The following is a 20,232-nucleotide window of genomic DNA, read 5'->3' as shown; positions in this document are numbered from 1 at the left end:
ATCAGATACCTTACCCAGGGCAGGTATTTTGTTTATAGTATTAGGTGTATGATTTAGTTATCTCCAAGTAACTTGGCCAGAGTTGGGTAAGATTTTTAGATTTTATTTTCATTTCCACATAAAAGAAAAAATCAAGTTCCTTACTTAGGGCAGGAAAAGCCACAAAGGAACACTGCCTTCTATGCTTTCAGTCTAGCCAAAAGAGAAAAAAGAAAAAAAATTAAGGAAAAAAAAAGAAGGAAGAAAAAAACCCAGTGGAGCACAGACAAATAATTCCAAGCTGTATACTGCTGTCATGAATTCCCAATATATTAGGGAAGCTGCCAGAATCTTGCTTCTCAGGATGAACTGTTGCCAAAACATATCATTTGCAAAAGCCGTAAGAGCCAGAGAGCTTTCTGCTCCTTAAAATAGCAGTAAGGGCAAATAAAAGTCTAAAGATAGTAAAATTAGGTAAACATTTTTAAAATATGTTATATAAAGCACTAAAAATATTGCCTACTCTCTAGTTTTACTGGCATCCGGGTTTTGAGGACTGTTAACTTCTCCTATTGAAGAGAAAAGTCTTTTGAAAGAAAAAGTCATGTTTTTTTAAGAACCAAAAATAGAAAGAGAAAGTGTTGGAGTAAATTGATTGGTTGATTCATTCACACAGTCTTTCATAATTAGTTATTTACCGTATTCCTTGTGCTATGCTAGTCACCAGACTTAATTACAAGGATAAATAAGAGATGCCCCTAAGAAGCACACAGTTAGTGGGGAGAAAGGCTCACAAACAGATGGTTGAGACTCGAGGAGGCTGATGCCACCCCAGATGTTTTGTGCAAGTTGCTATAGGAGAAGAAAGAGAAGGGAGTTCATGATTGCCTAGGGAAGTTGGGAGCTAGTCTTAAAAAAGGGAGGACATTTGAGCTGGGTCTGAAAGGATGAAGAGAGGAAGGAAAAACACCACGTGCCTCCTGCATACCCAGCATGGTGCTAGATACTCTAACAATTCCAAGAAGAATAAGACCCAGCGGGAAGTGCAGTAGGGCAGGCACATAAAGAATTCAACATAGGATAATGTGAGAGCATGATTATAGAGCAATTGTATACAGTTCTATTCAGAAATCAGAAAATAAGGCTCCATGTAGACTGCTTTCTTTCAGAATAAGGAGTTTAAAGGCAAAAAATGACAGTTGTGTTCCATATCAGGCTCTTGGAAAAGGGTGTCCATGCATATAAGCACATACTCCCGAGAAGCCCATTTAAAAATTTTGTTAAAGATTTTAGCAAGGACCTTAGCAGGAGACAGATGTCTCCTTTAAGAGACATCATTAAGGTTTGTTTAACCAAACGTTAATGGTTGAAGAACAGTGTCTTGGAGTTGCTGGATCCATGAGTAGGCCCAATTTGAAGGCTTTGATCCTTTTTTGCCAAATTGATGTCCAGAAGGATTGTGCCAGCGTCCACTCCCACCAGCTCTATGGTGGAATCCCATTTCCCTTTTATTCTCCTGGCACTGGCTGTTCAGATTTTTACACTTGTGGATTTTTATACCTTTTGTCAAGCAAGTAGCAGTTTCTCATTGTGGTTTTAACTTTAATTTTTCTTCTTAAAAATAACACCAGCTTTTTATTATACCAATTGGTTAGGTGTATATGTGTATGTGTATTGTTTAGCAAATCGCCTATTGATATCCTTGGCCTGTTTTTCTATTGAAATTCTTTTTTCTTATTCATACATAATAATTTTTTCTATATTGAATGTATTAAACATCTGCCTTAAAATATATCAAATGTGGCTGGGCACAGTAGCTCACGCCTGTAATCCTAGCACTTTGGGAGGCCGAGGCGGATGGATCACCTGAGGTCAGGAGTTCGAGACCAGCCTGGCCAACATGGCGAAACCCTGTCTCTACTAAAACTACGAAAATTAGCTGAGCATGGTGGCGGGCACCTATAATCCCAGCTACTCAGGAGGCTGAGGCAGGAGAATCGCTTGAGCCTGGGGGGGCAGAGGTTGCAGTGAGCCAAGATCATGCTACTTCACTCCAGCCTGGGCAAAAGAGCGAAACTCCGTCTCAAAAAATAAAATTATATATATATATATATATATATATAGTATTAAACATCTACCTTAAGTGCTATCCAGTTTTAAACAACCAGATCTCTTTAATTTTTTAAAGTTTGTCAATGGGCTTTTAATTTTGTCCATAGTAGTTTTACAGTATAGAAATGCTGATTTTTAAGTAGATAAATACATCAATGTTTTCTTTTATGAATACTGAATTTACATTATCACCCCTAAGATTTATATATGTAAATATATAAAAAGAAATGTATATTAATATAATATATACTAGTATTTAAAAGCTTTCAGGTTTTACATTCGAATTTTTAGTTCAACTGGAATTATTTTTGTTATGGTGTTTTATAGGGAAGAAAACAATTTTTTAAAGCTATTTATCCAGTTATCCAAATGCCATTTAAAAAGTAATCTACTCTTTTCCCACAGCCTTGCAGTGAGACCTTTGTCATACACTCAAGCCTCATGTGTGCTTGGATCTCTTTCCAGATGCACTCTGTTGTTCTGTTAAGCTACCAGACTATTTGAATTATTGAAATTTTATAATGGTCATGTTCTTCTGCTGTTTGTTCATTTAAGATCTATTGTGTTTTTTCTTCACATTAATACTTTATAACTGATATATCAAATTCCACCTAATTATCTCACTGACACTTTTATTGACTTATGCCTTAAATTTCTAAATCACTTTGGGAAGCATCAATTTCTTTTCAGTATCATGTTGCCTACTTAATATGTGATTCCTCCTGTGTACCCAAGTCCTCAGTCAGGCAGTGTGCCTCCTTTATTTGGGTCTGCACACCTACTGTTGAGTACTGTATTAGTCTGTTCTCACACTGCTATAAAGAACTACCTGAGACTGGGTAATTTATGAAGAAAAGAGGTTTAATTGACTCACAGTTCTGCAGGCTGTACAGGAACCATGGCTGGGAGGCCTTAGGAAACGTACAATCATGGCAGAATGATGAAGAGGCAGCCGGCACCTTCTTCACACGGCTGCAGGAGAGAGAGAGCGAAGGGGGAAGTGCTATATACTTTTGAACAACCAGATCTCATGAGAACTCACTTACTATCACGAGAACAGCAAGGGGGAACTTTGCCCCCCATGATCCAATCACTTCCCATCAGGTCCCTCCCTCAACATGAGATTTGGGTGGGGATGCAGAGCCAAACCATATCAAGTACCTTCTCAGGTACTGGGAGAAGCACGTTTCTTACAGCAGCTTGCTCTCCCCCTTCCAGGTTCTGACCACATCCGTGAGAAAGATGGACTGTGGGCTGTCCTTGCCTGGCTCTCCATCCTAGCCACCCGCAAGCAGAGTGTGGAGGACATTCTCAAAGATCATTGGCAAAAGTATGGCCGGAATTTCTTCACCAGGTGAGCCACAGCCCAGCTGGGGTACAAGGTAAGGTGGGGAAGTGGGCAGAGAGAATTCTTGCGCATCCACAGCCTCTCCTAAGTACTAATAAAACTCTAGTTCATCCAGCCTCTCTCAATTGGAGACTTTAAAAATAATTCGGTCAGGGATGAAATGAAGTCAATTTTTATGTCAGCCATAAAGAGTGAGGCTTTAAAAATTTAGCTAACATAATCAAAAGAATAAATGCTTTATAAGCATTTTAAATGTGCCCATTGGATGGACATGATCATAAGATTGGATTTGGATTCAGAGAAATGGATTAGAATTTTATTTCTTCCCCTTATTAGACTGGGGAGCCATTTAGCTTTTCTCTGTACTCAGTTTTGTCATCTGTAGAAATGGGAATAACAGTCCAGCTGTTGAGAGGATTAAATGAATAATGAGTCTGAAAATGTTTTGTAAACTCTGGGGCACTGAAAGCCTAGAAACTTTTTTTCATAAATTATAGAAACAATTATGCTTAGTCCACATCAACTTTTCTGCCTTGTGAAATAGGTCCCCAAGGGCTATATACTTGTCAATATTTTTTTAATTTATTCAACAGATATTTACTGTATACCCGATTTCCATCGGGTACTTGGAATTCAGCAGTGAACAAAATACTTAGAATACTTAGTAATTATTCTTTATCATGCATACTTCTATTTTTAAAAAGCATTAAAAAAACTTTGACAGTAGTACTTTTCACTAATTCCAATTTGCCTTTCCCCCAGTTAGTGTAAAAATCTAACAAGAATTTTTCTGTACCTCAGTATTCCAATTATAGAGAGAAAATATGGTAAAAAGGATATTAGATGAATTGTTTATGTATAAGAAATGAATAGGTGTAATTTCTCTGGACCTCAGTTGCCTGTTCTATAAAATGGGTGAGTTAGACCAGAGAATTTAAAAAATATATCCCAGATTTTATAGTCCGTGATCTCTGGATAGTCAAGAAAGAATTCAACTAAGTAAATTAAGCTCCTTAATCAGAATTATTTTATTAACTTTGGACAGGTTCATTGATCTCTTTCTCTTTCACGTTACTCTTTTGTGGAAGGAATAAGTAATAACTACCTGACACCACACAGTAGCCCTGGGAACCAAGGCAAAAAAATCCCTACTTAATAACAGACAGAAAAACCTGGTCATTCAGAACAGCAGTCATGAACTCTCTAGAACCTAGAGTATCATAAAAACAGGGCCATGTCTGTTTTTGTGCCCTAAGCACCCAACTTATAGTAGAGACTGCATAAATACGTTTTGAAGAGATAAATGAATGAGTTAACAGGTGAACAATAGCCAGAGTAGAATAAGGTTAGGAGGGGTTGTTCAGAGAAAGGGTCACACCCTTGAATTAGTCACAATCCTCCATATAAAAACTATTTTAACATAATTTTATTAATTATCAAATATAACTGCTAACCAAGTATTACAAATCAAGTCCTTAGTACCTGCATTTATGATCAGTTAAAACTCCATTATACCTTCCACTTATTGAACAAAAGTGCTGCACTTTTGCATGCATTGTCTCACTTTAGCTTCAAAAGAGTTATTGATAAGGTAGCTGAGATTCTGAGAGATAGGGCAACTGGCCCTGTAGTCACACAATTAATAGCCAATAGAGGCTGGATTCATAGCTCATCTGTCTGATTGCAAAACCCAGACTCTTTCTATTCCACCCCTCTGTGCCTAGGGTTTAGAAAACATTTCTCTGGAGTACCCAGAGGTCAAAAATGTAAAGCACAAATACCTGGTTGTAATTTCTTGTTGTTTATCATGTTAACTGGGGGAAAGAGCTGACTTTAAGATTAAGGGGACAACATGTTTGGCCCTTGATTCGTAGAATCCTGGAGCCAGAATAGGCTGGTCTTAATTCCTCAGCATTTCTCATGTCTCAGAGGTGTCATCTTGCATATATCGTATCTATTTCATGATTACAAATAAATATAGACTCTGCTATCTTGAGCTTCTAAAAAATAACTCTCTCAAGAGGGTGTATGCCACTAGGTCAAGAAAAGCCACCTGTACAAGTCTTTAACATCATAAGAAAGAAGTCAAAAAGAATTCTTGAAGGAAAACTCATCTTTATAGAATTTCATTTGTGATGCACTTTTTTCCTTGGCCCTTTTTCATCCGCACTGGGCCTCCTCTGTCAGGGTGAACCCAAAGGACCTTGGACCAAAGTCCACTCCCACTGAAAGGAGGGAGGCGGAACTTAAAACAAAATTAAAAAAAAAAAATTGGGAGAGCATCAGGATAAACAGCTAATGCATTTGGGGCTTAATTCCTAGGTGATGGGTTGATAGGTGCAGCAAATCACCATGGCACACATTTACCTATATAACAAACCTGCACATTCTGCACATGTATCTTGAAACTTACTAAAATTAATGAAAGAAAAAAGAGGCATTTTAGATGTAAAGAGTCAGTGTTTGGTGTCTTCATCTGGTCGGTGAAAACTTGGCCCTGCTTTAGGAAGCTCCTGTGGAGCTGGAACTCTCCTTAGTCAAAATCTCAGCAGCCTCAGGCAGGTCTCAGGCTGGGAGCAGGCCCAGCATTCACCCCAGAGAAGCCCAGGGAGCTTGGAGGAGAAGTGCCTGAGTCACGTGCTCCTTTCAAGAGAGTTCTCCAGAGATAACATTGCTTTTCATTTTACCTCCTCAGGATGTGGTGACTAAATGTTAGATAGCATCTTTCAAAAGCCTTTGAAACATCTTAGAGCTTTATTCTGTAGAAATGCCAAGATGGGTGTTTTCTGCTTATTCAGAAGCTCATAACCCTTCCCTGAAATCCTCCAAACCCTTCCTTTCATCCCTGGCCTGTTCCACCCCCAGTGACTGACAGGCCTGTATTTTTTTTTGCCAGCTTCTTCTGAAGTTAGATAGTTTTGTGTTTGGGGGAGTGTTTGGGGTAGGGTAGATAGTAGTGTTTGGGGGAGGGCCAAACAAATGATGAAGAAAGTGCTGACTGATAGGCCTTGGTGTGATCTGCAGTCAGCCCGTGGGCCTCAACTTCGTGACTTCTTCCAGGTATGATTACGAGGAGGTGGAAGCTGAGGGCGCAAACAAAATGATGAAGGACTTGGAAGCCCTGATGTTTGATCGCTCCTTTGTGGGGAAGCAGTTCTCAGCAAATGACAAAGTTTACACCGTGGAGAAGGCCGATAACTTTGAATACAGCGACCCAGTGGATGGAAGCATTTCAAGAAATCAGGTAGAAACAGACCTGTGTGTAAGTGGGAGAGAGACCTCAGAGCTTCATCTCTGACATCTCAAGGGAAAAATGAAAAAGTTCCTGTTGGCCATTTTTCTTTTGCTGCCGTGTTTTTCTAGGGTAGCTGTTCTTACTGGTTTTCTGCTGTCCCACGTGACTCTCACATGCTCTCGTTGGGACAGTGGTTTATGCCCTGGTTCTATGCACTGTCCGTTACCCTCATTCTGGGATTCTTAACCTGGACTCCAGAGGGATTTTTGCACCCTCTGGAATTATATGCAAGATGATGTGTCCATTGTACATGCAGAAAGGAGACCCAGAATCTAAGAAAGCGGGAGAATCGTGGGAACTTAGATATCAACTCCTCTCTTTTCTGTCAGCAGATTATAGCAGAGTGACAGCATGTAAGTGGCATTATCTTTATACGTTTCTCTCATATGTTCTAGTTTCTAAAGGAGAGAAAAATAGATGAGGCATTCCTAGACTTAGAAACGTTGACCATCGTCATTCGCAGCACGTGACTGGCACCCCACCTAACACAGCAGTACCTGGCAAGATGCCACAGTTTAGGGCCTGGAGCATCTCTAGATGTGGACAGAATTGTTAGTGCTTCCCTCACTGTGTGCCGGGTACCCTAGGCTGCAGGCTGGGTCAGGCTTTCTCCCGGCTTCTCATGAACACTTATGGCCCAGGGTTCTCTCACCTCTGCTTCTGTTGCCTGTTGTTGTCACAGAGTAAACTCATCTCTCGCAATTCATAATGGAATAAAAAGCAGGATGAAGATTCTGTTGCAACCTCCCAGTTTACTTTTTTCCAGTTGACCCAGATTTTTGGCCTGGTCCTTCTCAAGGCATCTCATAGGGTTTGGAAGGGCTGGGCTGTGGGATTTACTGGAAGCTTCCCTCTGGGGAGCAGGCAGTGAATGGATGGATGGGCCACAGCAACCCTCAGTGCCTGGAGTCTCCCCTCCTCAACTTCTAGCACAAGTGGTTTCTCATCCTTGTGCCTGTTTGCCATTTGTGAGAACTTTGGGTCCAGTTTGGATGATTGTAAATTATGCCTGAGATAATTAGAAGAGAGACCTGTGGTTGAGGAAGAAAGGGGTGTAGAAAAGGAGAGAGTGGAACTGAGGGATGGCAGAGTGGGACAGAAGTTTGTGTAATTAAGCCTTCAGAGACAGAAGGGAAGTCCAGGAAAAGTAAATCCCAGCTCTGCAGTGCCTCTGGCATCTGCCAGGAGGGAGGAGAGGTGCAAAGGTGTGTATAGGAGACAGTGGCCTAAGCTCAAGAGCTGCCCTCTGTGCTGTAAAGAAAGCAGCTGCCCCACTTTCTGTAATCAGAAAATCCAAGCATTTAGATGTGAGACCAGATAGGAGGGAAAAATATGATCCAACATATGTAGATAGAACATCTGCAATCTAGTGAAAAGAATTTTAGAGGCTTCAAGTTGAAGCTGTGAGGAAAGGAGACCAACCCTGGTGTGTTTCTGGAAAGCAAGAAATGGTCAGTGAAAATGGACCATATCCTTCCCGTAGTGACTAACTGTGGCATGTCCTCTGTGTATTTCATCTACTGTCTTCACTAATCAGTGCTAATGAATGGCACCATTAAATACCAGATGGGGATTAGTGACGAACAGCAGGTGAGGAGCAGCGTCTTTTTGGTCAGTCTTTGGCGTTATGCAAAGTTCTCCTTTTTACAGAGGATGGATAGACTCATAAAGACCGAAGAGCCCTCAGGCAACTTCTGTCCCAGCCTTCTTCCCTCAGGTTGGGAAATATCTACCCCAGAGTTCCCACACATTTTTCCCCAAGTGAGAAGATTATTGATGTCCAGAGATACCGCTGGGGAGGAAAAAGAGAGGGCAGCAGAGACAAGGATGGGCTTGGCACTTCACACAGACCTCGCTTTGAGTCATCAGGGATCGGCAGGAGATTGGCCACTGGCTCCTGCTTGTTAGGTTGGGAATAGCCAGTCTCTGCCATTTGGGACCTCTGGCTTCCTGTTCTCTTTTGAGGACCTTTGCTAGTGGTTTGTAAGAGTTCTTCCCCTCATCTGCCTGAAACCTCTTCTGCTCTGGTTTCAGCCCCTTTGGTCCATGTTTCCTTTTTGATCTGGGGGCTGAATTTTTGCATCTAGCAGCTTTATGTGCTTCATTATTAAGCTTCAAGCTGGAATGTTTAGTCCATAAATCACAGGGAAGTGGGGAGAGGAGGGAAGCCCTCACATCACCCAGCATCACTGAGGTCAGGTCTCCCCTGACCCTGGAAATGCCTCTCCCACCATAGCTAAGCCCCCATCAGCTGGATGCAGAGAGGGTGACGGAAGGCAGGCTCACAAGGGGCAGCTGCTGCCATTTATCAAGGATTTAACCCTCCAATTGATCAAGTATGGATGAAATTACATTCCCAAATAGACCCCTCATAATTTGCCAGCCTTCAGTCTCCCAGCATATGGGGAAAAAAAACCTCTGCTTATCTTTTCCAGGGCTTGCGGCTCATTTTCACAGATGGTTCTCGAATCATCTTCCGTCTGAGCGGCACTGGGAGTGCCGGGGCCACCATTCGGCTGTACATCGATACCTATGAGAAGGACATTGCCAAGATTAACCAGGACCCCCAGGTAATGCCCAGCCCTGTGCCCTGGTTAGTTCATTCTGTTGAAGGGAATGATAGTTTCCCATTGAGCCTGTGTTTCAATGCCCATTTCTCAAATGACTCAACAAGGTACCAGCTGTGCTTACTTTCTTCCATGTTTCTTTCTCCATGTCAACAACATTATAGATAATAATTATAATAATAAAAATAGGGAGGCTGAGGTGGGAGGATCACCTGAGCCCAGGAGGTCAAGCCTGCAGTGAGCCAAGATCACACCACTGCACTCCAGCCTGAGCAAGAGTGAGACCTTGTATCAAAAATAAATAATAAATTAATTAATTAATTAAAAATAAAAAATTTTCTGAGCATTTATGGTTTGCCAGACTCTGTTGTAAGCCCATTATGAAAATATACTCATTTAATTCTCAAATAACTTAGACTATTATTCTCTGTGCTACAGATAAGGAAACTGAGGCACAGAAAAGTTAAGCAACAGTTAATAGGTTTACATGCCTAGTAAGGATAATGAATCTCTCTTTTTTTTTTTTGAGACAGGGTCTCACTCTGTTGACCAGGCTGGAGTGCAGTGACACAATCTCAGCTCACTGCAACATCCACCTTCTGGGCTCAAGCAATCCTCCTACTTCAGCTACCTGAGTAGCTAGGATTAGAGGCACGTGCCACCATGCTCTGCTCATTTCTTTTGTTTTTTCTTTTTATAGGGAGGAGGTCTTAGTACATTGCCTAGGCTGGTCTTGAATTCCTAGCCTCAAGTAATCCTCCTACCTCAGCCTCCCAAAGTGCTGGGATTATATGTGTGAGCCACTGCACTCAACCCAGGATAATTGATCTTTAAAGCAGCCCCTCATCTGGTGTTCTGCTCTATTACCAGCCTTTCATTGCTTTGTTTGGTCTGATCACCTGCTTGGGCAGAACACACACTGGGTCTTAGATTTGGTGGGGGCAAGGAGAGGCAGTTTCATGTGTCTTCACAGAACAGTCTGCAGACCTGCAGCCTGGTGAGCTGGGTTCCTCAGCCATTCCCCCAAAAGTCTTCAGAAGTATATCAGAGTAAGGAGGGACTCCGGGAGCAAAGGGTGGGACAGTGAACTTGAAGGACAACCCCCAAAAATGGAGGCACCAAGGGGAAGCAGTGAAGGACAGGACAGAGTTTCTTTAAGTATTTTTCACAATCCTTATCTCAACCAGAGCTCCATAGCTTAAAAAAAGTTGGGGAAGTGTTGTGGTATATTACTCCCTTCTTGGTGATTCACAGCATACAATGCACCATAAAGGCTCCAAGAATTCGGACATGGTGGCCTACACTTGTGGTCCCAGCTACTCAGGAAGCTGAGGCAGGAAGATCACTTGAGCGTAGGAGTTCTGGGCTATATTGTGCTATGCCTGTTGGGTGTCTGCACTAAGTTTGGCATCAATATGGTGACCTCCCGGGAGAGGGGAACCACCAGATTGCATAAGGAGGGGTGAACCGGCCCAAGTTGGAAACAGAGCAGGTCAAAACTCCCATGCTGATGAGTAGTGGGATCACACCTGTGAATACCCACTGCACTTCAGCCTGGTGACATAGCAAGACCTCATCTCTAAAAAAAGAAAAGGAAAGAAGAAAAGAGGGTGCCGAGAAGACTTGCAGTAAAGGTGCCTGTTTACATAGCATTTGCTGAAGGACATTTCTCCAAAGAAAACATACAAATGGCCAACAGGCGTATGAAAAGGTGGTCCACATCACTGATCATCAGGGAAATGAAAATCAAAACCACAATGAGTTGTCACCTCACACCTGTTAGGATGGCTATTCTCAAGAAGACAAAAGATAACAAGTGTTGGCAAGGATGTGGAGAAAAGGGAACCATCAGACACTATTGGTGGGAATATAAATTGGTATAGCTATTTTGGAATAAGCAAAAGTATGGAGGTTCCTCAAAAAGTTAAAAATTTTTTAGTACTAATATATGATCCAGTAATCCCTCTTCTGGGTATATATTCAGAGGAACTGAAATAAATATGTCAAAGAGATATCTGTTCTGTCTTGTTCATTCAGTATTATTCACAATAGTCAAGATATGGAACCAACCTAAGTGCCCATCTACAGATGTATGAAGACATTGTGATATATATGTGTGTGTGTGTGTGTGTGTATACCACAATGGAAAATTATTCTGCCTTAAAACAACAAAAACCAAAATCTTGCCAATCTTGCCATTTGCAATAACATGGATGAACCTGGAGGACATTATGCTAAGTGAAATAAGCCAGACACAGAAAGGCAAATACTGCATGATTTCACTTGTATGTGGGATCTAAAAAAAGTGAAACTCATAGAAACAGAGCAGAAAGGGGCTTACTAGGGGCTAGTGAATGGGGAAAATGGAGAGATATTGGTCCAAAGGGTACAAAATTTCAGTTATGTAGGATGTAGCAGTTCTAGAGATGGAATGTACAACATGATGGCTATAATGAGTAGCACTTGAAATGTACTGGGAGGATAGATCTTAATTTTTCTCACTATCACCACCCTAACAAAAAAGGTAAGTAGGTGACAAGATTGATACGTTAGTTGGCTTGACTCTAGTAATCAGTTCACTATGTATTTGTATATCAAGACATCATATTATATACCTTAAACATAAACAATTTTTATTAAAAAATTGAAAGTAAAATAAAACAAATAGCATTTGCCATGCTTATTTTTCTACAAAGGCTTTTTTCTTCTAACACCTAATTAAAATCCTTTGAAACTCATTTGGAAACCCCTGGCATAGTGGTTTTGAGCAAAGTTAGAGAGATCTTGTTTTAAATTCTATTCCTGCCACTTAATAACTGTGTGTCCCTGGGTAAGTTGTTACAATTTTATGAGTCTTGGTTTCCTTGTCTGTCAAATGGCAGAGTAATACCTACTTCATCCAGTTGTTACCGGGATTTAAGGAGATAATAAATGTAAAATGTTTAAACACTGTGGCTGGCATATAGGATTAACTTTTCAGAATAAGCAGCTCTCTTAGTTTTTTTAGTCTAATTTTAAGCATAACATGAAATTTGCTATTATAACCATTTTTAAGTATGTAGTTTAATAATGTTGTACATATTCATATTGTTGTCCAACATATCTCTAAAACTTTTTCCCCAAAACTAAAACTCTATACCCATTGAACAGTACCTCCCCACTTCTCCCTTTTTACAATCCCTGGTACCACCTTTCTCCTTCCTGTGTCTATGAATTTGACCATTGTAGGTACCTCACATGAGCGTATAGTTGCTTTTATTACAGAAAGTGGGAGATGAGAGAATGCTTCACTTCTACATTTTTTCCAGTGGCCAGGCCCCAGTTTCAGTCATCACCAGTACCTTGTTGTGTTGTAGGCATCCCTAAAACTTCAACCAAAGGCAATGGAGTCTGCATTATAGACACGTAATTGCACAAGAGAAAAGGAAGAAGGAAATTGTGTTTGTCTTTTGATCATCAAGATAAATGCCTGGCACATGGTAGATTCAAAGAATGAATGAAATTTGTTTCCTCTGAACCATAGTCCTCAGGAGGTGGAATGGCAGTGGATGGTGTGAGGTTCCCACAATGCCCACGTGTATCACCGTCTATCCAGGGAGCTGCCTTTCCTTATTCTGCAGCTGCTAGGCCATCAGCACTTTGTGGGGACTGCCCAAGCCCTAAGGGGAATGGCACGTGGTAGTTTCAGCAGGTGGAGTTGATTCTCCTTATCCAGGTATAATGAATCGGTGGAGATTTAGATAAGAAAAAGTAGCAGTCAGCAGTAGAAAATATACTACTCCTGGCTCTGCTATTGAGTCATTTAGTCAAATCACTTCATCTCTTTGGGTATCAATTTTCTCATCTGTAAAATGGGCAGTTCAACTAGATTAGTAGTTTTTTTTTTTTAATATTGAAAGCATTTATTTACTTAAGGAACAGAATTCTTTTTTCTTTAAGCGAGAAGCAGATGTGGGGAGGGCTTGTTGCATTTTTAAAGATTCCTGTATTAGGCCGGGTGCAGTGGCTCACACCTGTAATCCCAACACTTTGGGAGGCCAAGGCAGGCAGATCACCTGAGGCCGGGAGTTCAAGACCAGCCTGACCAACATGGAGAAACCCTGTCTCTACTAAAAATACAAAATTAGCCGGGCATGGTCGCACATGCCTGTAATCCCAGTTACTAGAGAGGCTGAGGCAGGATAATCGCTTGAACCTGGGAGCCAGAGATTGCAGTGAGCCAAGATCGCAGCATTGCACTCCAGCCTGGGCAACAAGAGTGAAACTCCATCTCAAAAAAAAAAAAAAAGATTCCTGTATTAGTCTGTTTTCACACTGCTGATAAAGACATACCCGAGACTCGGCAATTTACAAAAGAAAGAGGTTTAATTGGACTTACAGTTCACGTGGCTGGGGAAGCCTCACAATCACGGTGGAAGGCAAGAAAGAGCAAGTCATGTCTTACATGAATGGCAGCAGGCAAAAGAGAGAAATTGTGCAGGGAAACTCCTGTTTTTAAAACCATTAGATCTCATGAGACCCATTCACTATCATGAGAACAGCACAGAAAAGACCCACCCCCATGATTCAATCATCTCCCACCGGGTCCCTCCCATAACACTTGGGAATTATGGGAGCTACAAGATGAGATTTGAGTGGGGACACAGAGCCAAACCACATCAATCCCATTGGGTACAGTGTGGGAAAGAAATTGGAAGATGCACAAGTGGATGTGGAGGCACTCACTGCTCCAGGTAAGAGACAGGACATTGACTTAGCAAGACTTACAGCAGGAGAGTGGAGAGAAAAGGAGACCATGGAGAGAGATTTAGTGGGGAAAGTCATTTAGGCCTGCTCATGGACTGGGCATGGGGAAAATGCAGAGGAAGATGTCAGGAGCAACTCCTAGTTGTTCACTTCACTTGAAAGACTGTAGTGTTGATCCACTGAAATAGAAACTGCTGGAACTAGGTATTGGGGGAAATAACATGTGTTTGTTTTTGGATTTGTGGAGTTTGAGGAGCCTTGGAGACCTGGAAGTAGGCAGTCAGACATACGGGTTTGGAGCTAAGCATCTGTGCTTAGAGGAAGTGATGGAAAAGCTTCTCTCTATGTCTTCCTCAGGTCATGTTGGCCCCCCTTATTTCCATTGCTCTGAAAGTGTCCCAACTGCAGGAGAGGACGGGACGCACTGCACCCACTGTCATCACCTAAGAAGACAGGCCTGATGTGGTACGTCCCTCCACCCCCGGACCCATCCAAGTCATCTGATTGAAGAGCATGACAGAAACAAAATGTATTCACCAAGCTTTTTAGGATTTGACTTTTCCACTAACCAGTTGATGAGCAGTGCATTTGCAAGGCACTGCCAAACAAGATGCCTTTGGGAGCTGTGAGGGAAAGAGGACCTGCGGGCTTAGATCAATCTCAATTCCTTTTCATGCCCTCCTGCATTGCTGCTGTGTGGGTATTTGTCTCCTTAGCATCAGGTACAGTTTACACTACAATGTAAGCTACAGGTGGAGCATCAGCAGTGAGCGAGGCCATTCTTCATCCTTAGGATGTGGCAGTGAAATGACGGTGCAAGTTCCTTTCTCTTTCGTGAATCTTTCCCCCCATTTCCTGTTTATATGTAACCCAACAAAATGCAATTTCTGGTGCCTTCTGTCCAATCAGTTCTTTCCTCTGAGTGAGACGTACTTGGCTACAGATTTCTGCCTTGTTTTGCGACATTGTCCCATTCACACAGATATTTTGGGATAATAAAGGAAAATAAGCTACTATTGCTTGTCGTCTTTTTTTCTTAACTGCAAAGTACTTTTTTGATTTTAGAGAGAAAAACAATTTTTTTTTAGAAGGAGGGGAGTATTGTATTTTGTTTTCATGTCCTAGTCAGAAAATGAAATGGTCTCTAGGCTAGGTTGCACATCCTTAGACTCAAGAACTGTAATTTTTTTATTGTCCTGAATATTCTAAAAAGTAACATAAATTTTAAGAGAATTGTAATTTAAAATCTTAGCAGGGTCAACTGAGCTCTGGATTCTTCCAAGGTAGACAAATCAAGCTTGACATGGTTAACTTGGAACAAGGGAAAGGAAGAGTGATTTTCTTCTTCCTAGTGCTTAAATAGCAAAGCACTGGTACGTGCTCTGCCGTGCTGAGATGCCTTGACGCTTATTGAAGGGATGGAGGCAGAACCCTCAGAATCTGAGAGCAGGGTTACTGACATTTGGCCAAAAATCTGAGCCCACTGACATCTTATTCAGCTCAGAACACTTATATTCCATCCACGAGTATATTATAGTTAAAAGCATAGACTTGAGAGCCAACAGACCCAAGTTTGAATCCTGCTTGAGACCTTGAGTGACTTTTGAATATCATTACCCTATCCTTAAAGTGGGGATGAAAGTAGTTCTACCTTTATGAATTGTTGAGTACCTTAAGTGAGTACATTTGTGTAAAGCAGTGAGCACAGTATCTAGTGCATGGTACATTGTTAAATAAGTGAAAACTAGGATTATGTTTATGATACCATTTTTAGATTTTAAAGTACTGTATATACAGGAAAAACAAAAACTATAACACTAATATTTGTAACACATTTTACATTTCCAAGGTACTTCCACAAAGTCACCTTGCCATATGGGCTATTCTAAAAAGTCAGCCCAGCTCTGTACCCCTCCCCTACTCAGTATGGACTCCCTGGTACAGGTGGCAGGATCTTTATCTGGAGTAAGATTTCCATTGTTGCCAGCTCAGCAAACAAAACTGTGCTTTGACAATGATGACAATGATGGTGGTGGTGGTGATGAGTTTGTCTGGAACATTAACCCCTTGCCAGGCACTTTCCATATATTCTTTCTGAGTGCTTTCCATATATTCTTTAAATCTTCCTGACAACTCTGAGGTAGGTACTCTGAATATTCCCATTTTACAGAGGAGGTTCAGTTACTCACCCAAGATCACACTGCTGGGGAGTGGTAGATGCTCCCAGACAGTGCAGCTCCAGCCCTACAGGGTTCAAACCACTTCAGATTTCTCCTACGGACTGGCTACTTCTAGGCTACACCTAATGTGGAAGAAAGGTGTGCAAATGCCCCTGTGCTTTACGCATTAAAGGGGGATACTATGTGCTCTGGATGCCAAAGACTCTGTTATTTTGGCATTATATTAGCTCCTGCAGAGATCTGGATATCTGGATGTATCAGTCAGCCCGGAAATATGTATTGACCTACATTAAGTGTGAGGTGCTTGGGAGGAAGAGCTGTATAACACAGAGCCCGTGCCATCAAGCTGCCTGTAAGACTAGCTGGGGGAATCGAGTCTAGCACAAGTAGAAACTGTATGGGATAAATGTTATGAGTTGTGTAGGCAATACCTACATATTCTCCAAGCACCTATTCTATCTCAGATGTTGGGGTAGATGCTTTCCAGTAACCCTCGAAGCGAGACATCATTATTCTCGCTTTCCAGTTGAGGCAACTGAAGCTCAACAGAAGCTCATTAATTTGCCCCAGGTTCTCAGCTACCATGTGGTGGAACTGGAACTGGAATTCTGACCCTAAGTATCGTTCATGTTTCCTGACCCTTTTCTGCCTCCTCATCTGTTGAATCAGCTGCGGATACTCCCAGTTCTGTGGCCCCTGGAATGGCTTCAAAAGTTTCCTCCTCCCTGATCGTATTTCAACTGCTTTTCCTGCCTCCACTTGGCAACAGCTTGGAAGTTAAAAGCTCAGGGGAGGAAGGAGGAGGTGGCTGGAGCCATGGGGCAGTGGAGGTGGGTGTGGGTAGTAATGATCACTGTCTCTCTAGGGCTTCCAAAGAGATGGGGCAGTGCGTGTCCCCCAGGGAGTGCGGGAGAGGAGTCCTGAGAGGCGGGCAGCAGCGCCCAGCCAGGCTTCCTCACCTCCCAGCGTTGATGTGGTCTGTGAGTCAGGCTTGTTTTCTTTGGGGTGTGGTGAGAATTACAGTGAGAAAATTGGGTTGGAACTGTTTGGGGCCCAATTCTGAAATTTCACTTTTCCTCTCCCTCTTGACATTCAGCTGTTCTCTCAGAGAAGCAGTTTCCTGTTCAGCGACGTGCCCCAGGCCTACACCGTGGCCAGGCTTCCAGTGGCTGGGCTCTGCCTCATAGGGAGTGAAAGCAGAGGCCAAGCTCACTGTGGTTCTGGGGAGAGTCATCTCCTTGGCCCTTCGAGGCCAGGCTTGGGGACAGGGTCCCTCTGCCTTCTCTGCCATGCTGCTTTCTTCAACGTTTCTTGTTGACTCATTAGAAGCTGACCTTGCTTATAAGAATTCTCCAGAAAACATATTACCATGAGTAAGAGGTGCCCCCTTTCCGCATTCTGAACCCCCCCCCAGCAGAGGGGGTTGGATGTGAGTTTAACAGTCTTCATGCAGGACTCACTGCATGGCCCCTGGGCTTTGGCAGGGGCACCCCATGGCCTTCTGGCCTTCCCACTTGCCCCTTCTGATCCATTCTCCATACCACCAGCTAAGTGCTCTTTCAAATGTTGAAGTGCAGAGGCCTTTGTGTAGCCTCCAGGTCTGTGTGACTCACCTGCCTGTCACTTACCTACCCACTCCTCTCCCCCTACTCACAGCCTTTCATTCCAAGCTTCAGTCATGGGGAACCACGGCAGCTCCCTCCTGCCCCCAGGCCTTGGAAGCTGCTCTTCTTTCCACCTGAATCACCTTTCCCCTCCATCCCACCCTCCACTACATTCTCCACTTTTCCCCTTCATTCCACCATCTGCCATATTCTCCCAACTCCTACTTGTTCCTCAGGTCTCAATTTAAACATTGTTTCCTCCAAGAAGCGCTTTCTGAGCCTCCAGTGTCTGGTTTGGGAGCTTTTTCTGGTATTCCTATCACCTCTCTTTCCCCCTTCGAGGCGCTTATCCCACTCTATGTTCATAAGCTGTTTACTTTCCATTTCTTCTCCTGCCCTGGGAACTCCTACACGGCAGAGACTGCCTTTTTCACCAGTGTTTACCCAGGATCTAGGCCTGTGTCTGGCACATAGCAAAAGCCTCATTAAATATTTTCAGAATGAGTGAATGAAATCTACTAGTTGCACGGCAGAGTGTTTCATTATGCTGGAATCTCCCTGACCTATGAGGCAGGATTGTCTCAATTTTACAGGTGATAAGTGATTTGAGCAACTTCCATAGCTAGTCACTGGCTAACCAAGAACTCTTTCAAAAAGTGTTAGAGGCTGCAAGTGAGAAAGCACCCAGGAGAGGTGGGCAGGAGGGTACTGGCAATAGATGGGAGTTATGTGTCATGGTCACTTTGAAGAAAACGTTTAATTTAAATGTTAAAACACATTTTATCTCCCACTGCTACAAAATTAATTGGGGGGTATAGTTGGGAAAGAGTTCTACTGAATACAGAAATGGGTGCTTTAAGGAACAGAATCAATAAAACCAGCCTCAATCCCAAAGTCCCCCTCTGAGCAGATTCATGGAAAGGAACCCATCATGGGTAAAGTGGGTACCCTGGCACTGGGTGTCATGCTGGCAGGGCACACAGCATCTATTTCTGGAAGTCTGAGAGGCTCTTCTCAGTTCCCATTATCAGAACAAGAAGCATTCCCACAAGTCGGTGTGTCATTATCCAAAACAAGTGAGGTCACTGGCGGGAGCATGTCTCATGTCTGTCTGATCGTCCTATGGAAACTGTGGAGGGCTTTGGTTTGGTTTTCACCAAATATGAAAGCTCCACCTACATCCAGTAAGTTGTCATTGTGGGTGTGGGTTAATAACTGTTTTCCAGAAAGCATGTCTTATGTGATTCACTGAGTGCAGCTTCCAATTAACAGAAAGACTAGTTACGAGTAGCAATCTCTTTGCTTCTCATGACGGTGTCATTTCATAAAAGCTTCATCTTCATTGGTTTCTGACTTCATTTTTACATGATGATAGGAGGGCTATTATTATCCCAGATAAAGAAATGGAAGTTTTGAGAGTTTATGTGATTTGTGTGGAGTCCCACGAATGATGAAGGAGAAAGCAGACCAACCACCTCCAATCACCCTTGGATGTTTGGATTTTTTTTTTTTTTCTGTTCAACCTTTGCTGTATAACAAAGTACCCCAAAATCTAATGGTATTAAACTTTTGCATGATTTTATGATGCTCACAGATTCTGTGGGTCAAGAAACCAGTCAGGGTGCAGTGGAGATACAAGCTTGTCTCTGCTCCACAATGTCTGAGGCCTCACCTGGTATCTTTGTCTGTTTGGGCTGCTATAACAAAATACTATAAACTGGTTGTTTTGTAAACAATAGAAATTTATTTCTTACAGTGCTGGAGGCTGGGAAATCCAAGATCAAGGCACCAGCAGATTCAGTGTCTGGTAGGGGCCTACTTTCTAGCTCATACATGGAGCCTTCTTGCTGTGTCCTCCCATGGTGGACGGGGCAACAGGTCTCTCTCAGGCCTCTTTTATAAAGACACTAATCTCCTTCATGAGGGCTCCACCCTCATGACCTAATCACCTTCCAGAGGCCCTGCCTCCCACTGCTGTCACCTTGGGGATTAAAATTTCAACATGAATTTTGGGAGGACACAAACATTCAGACCATAGGCTTTGGTCCTGGGTCCCCAAATTTCATGTTCTTCTTACATGCAAAATATACTCATTCCAACCCAGTAGCCTCAAAAGTCTTAATTTATTCTGTCATCAACTCAAAAGTCTGAAGTCCAGAGTCTTTTCTGAATATCAGCTAAGTCAGATATGGGTGAGGCTTAAGGTGCAACTCATCCTGAGGCAAATTTGCTCTCCAGCTGTAAACCTATGAAATCAAACATTTTATATGTTTTCAAAATACAGTGGTAGGATAGGCATAGTGTAGACATTCCCATTGTAAAAGGGAGATATAGGAAAGAAGAGGGGTGACAGTTGTCAGGACCCAGGTCTGAAACCTAACCAGGCCAACAGTGTTAAATC

The 20,232-nt window shown here is 42.5% G+C and overlaps 1 protein-coding gene across 2 annotated transcripts in view; it reads left to right on the top strand.

Moving 5' to 3' along the window:
- The window catches only part of PGM1 (phosphoglucomutase 1), a 66,683-nt gene extending 51,622 nt beyond the window's left edge, over nucleotides 1–15,061 (top strand). For both annotated transcript variants that reach the window (XM_054484379.2, XM_054484382.2), the window contains exons 8-11: nucleotides 3,310–3,445; nucleotides 6,500–6,683; nucleotides 9,170–9,304; nucleotides 14,405–15,061. In XM_054484379.2, the coding sequence (XP_054340354.1) occupies nucleotides 3,310–3,445; nucleotides 6,500–6,683; nucleotides 9,170–9,304; nucleotides 14,405–14,494 (545 nt within the window). In that variant the 3' untranslated portion in view covers nucleotides 14,495–15,061. The remainder of the gene's footprint in view (nucleotides 1–3,309; nucleotides 3,446–6,499; nucleotides 6,684–9,169; nucleotides 9,305–14,404) is intronic.
- Nucleotides 15,062–20,232: the final 5,171 nt, after the last annotated feature.

The sequence above is a fragment of the Pongo pygmaeus genome, chromosome 1 (assembly GCF_028885625.2).
Source record: "Pongo pygmaeus isolate AG05252 chromosome 1, NHGRI_mPonPyg2-v2.0_pri, whole genome shotgun sequence".
NCBI lineage: Eukaryota > Metazoa > Chordata > Mammalia > Primates > Hominidae > Pongo > Pongo pygmaeus.
The sequence above is the reverse complement of the archived record's forward strand: the minus strand, read 5'-3'. Positions and strand labels throughout refer to the sequence as shown.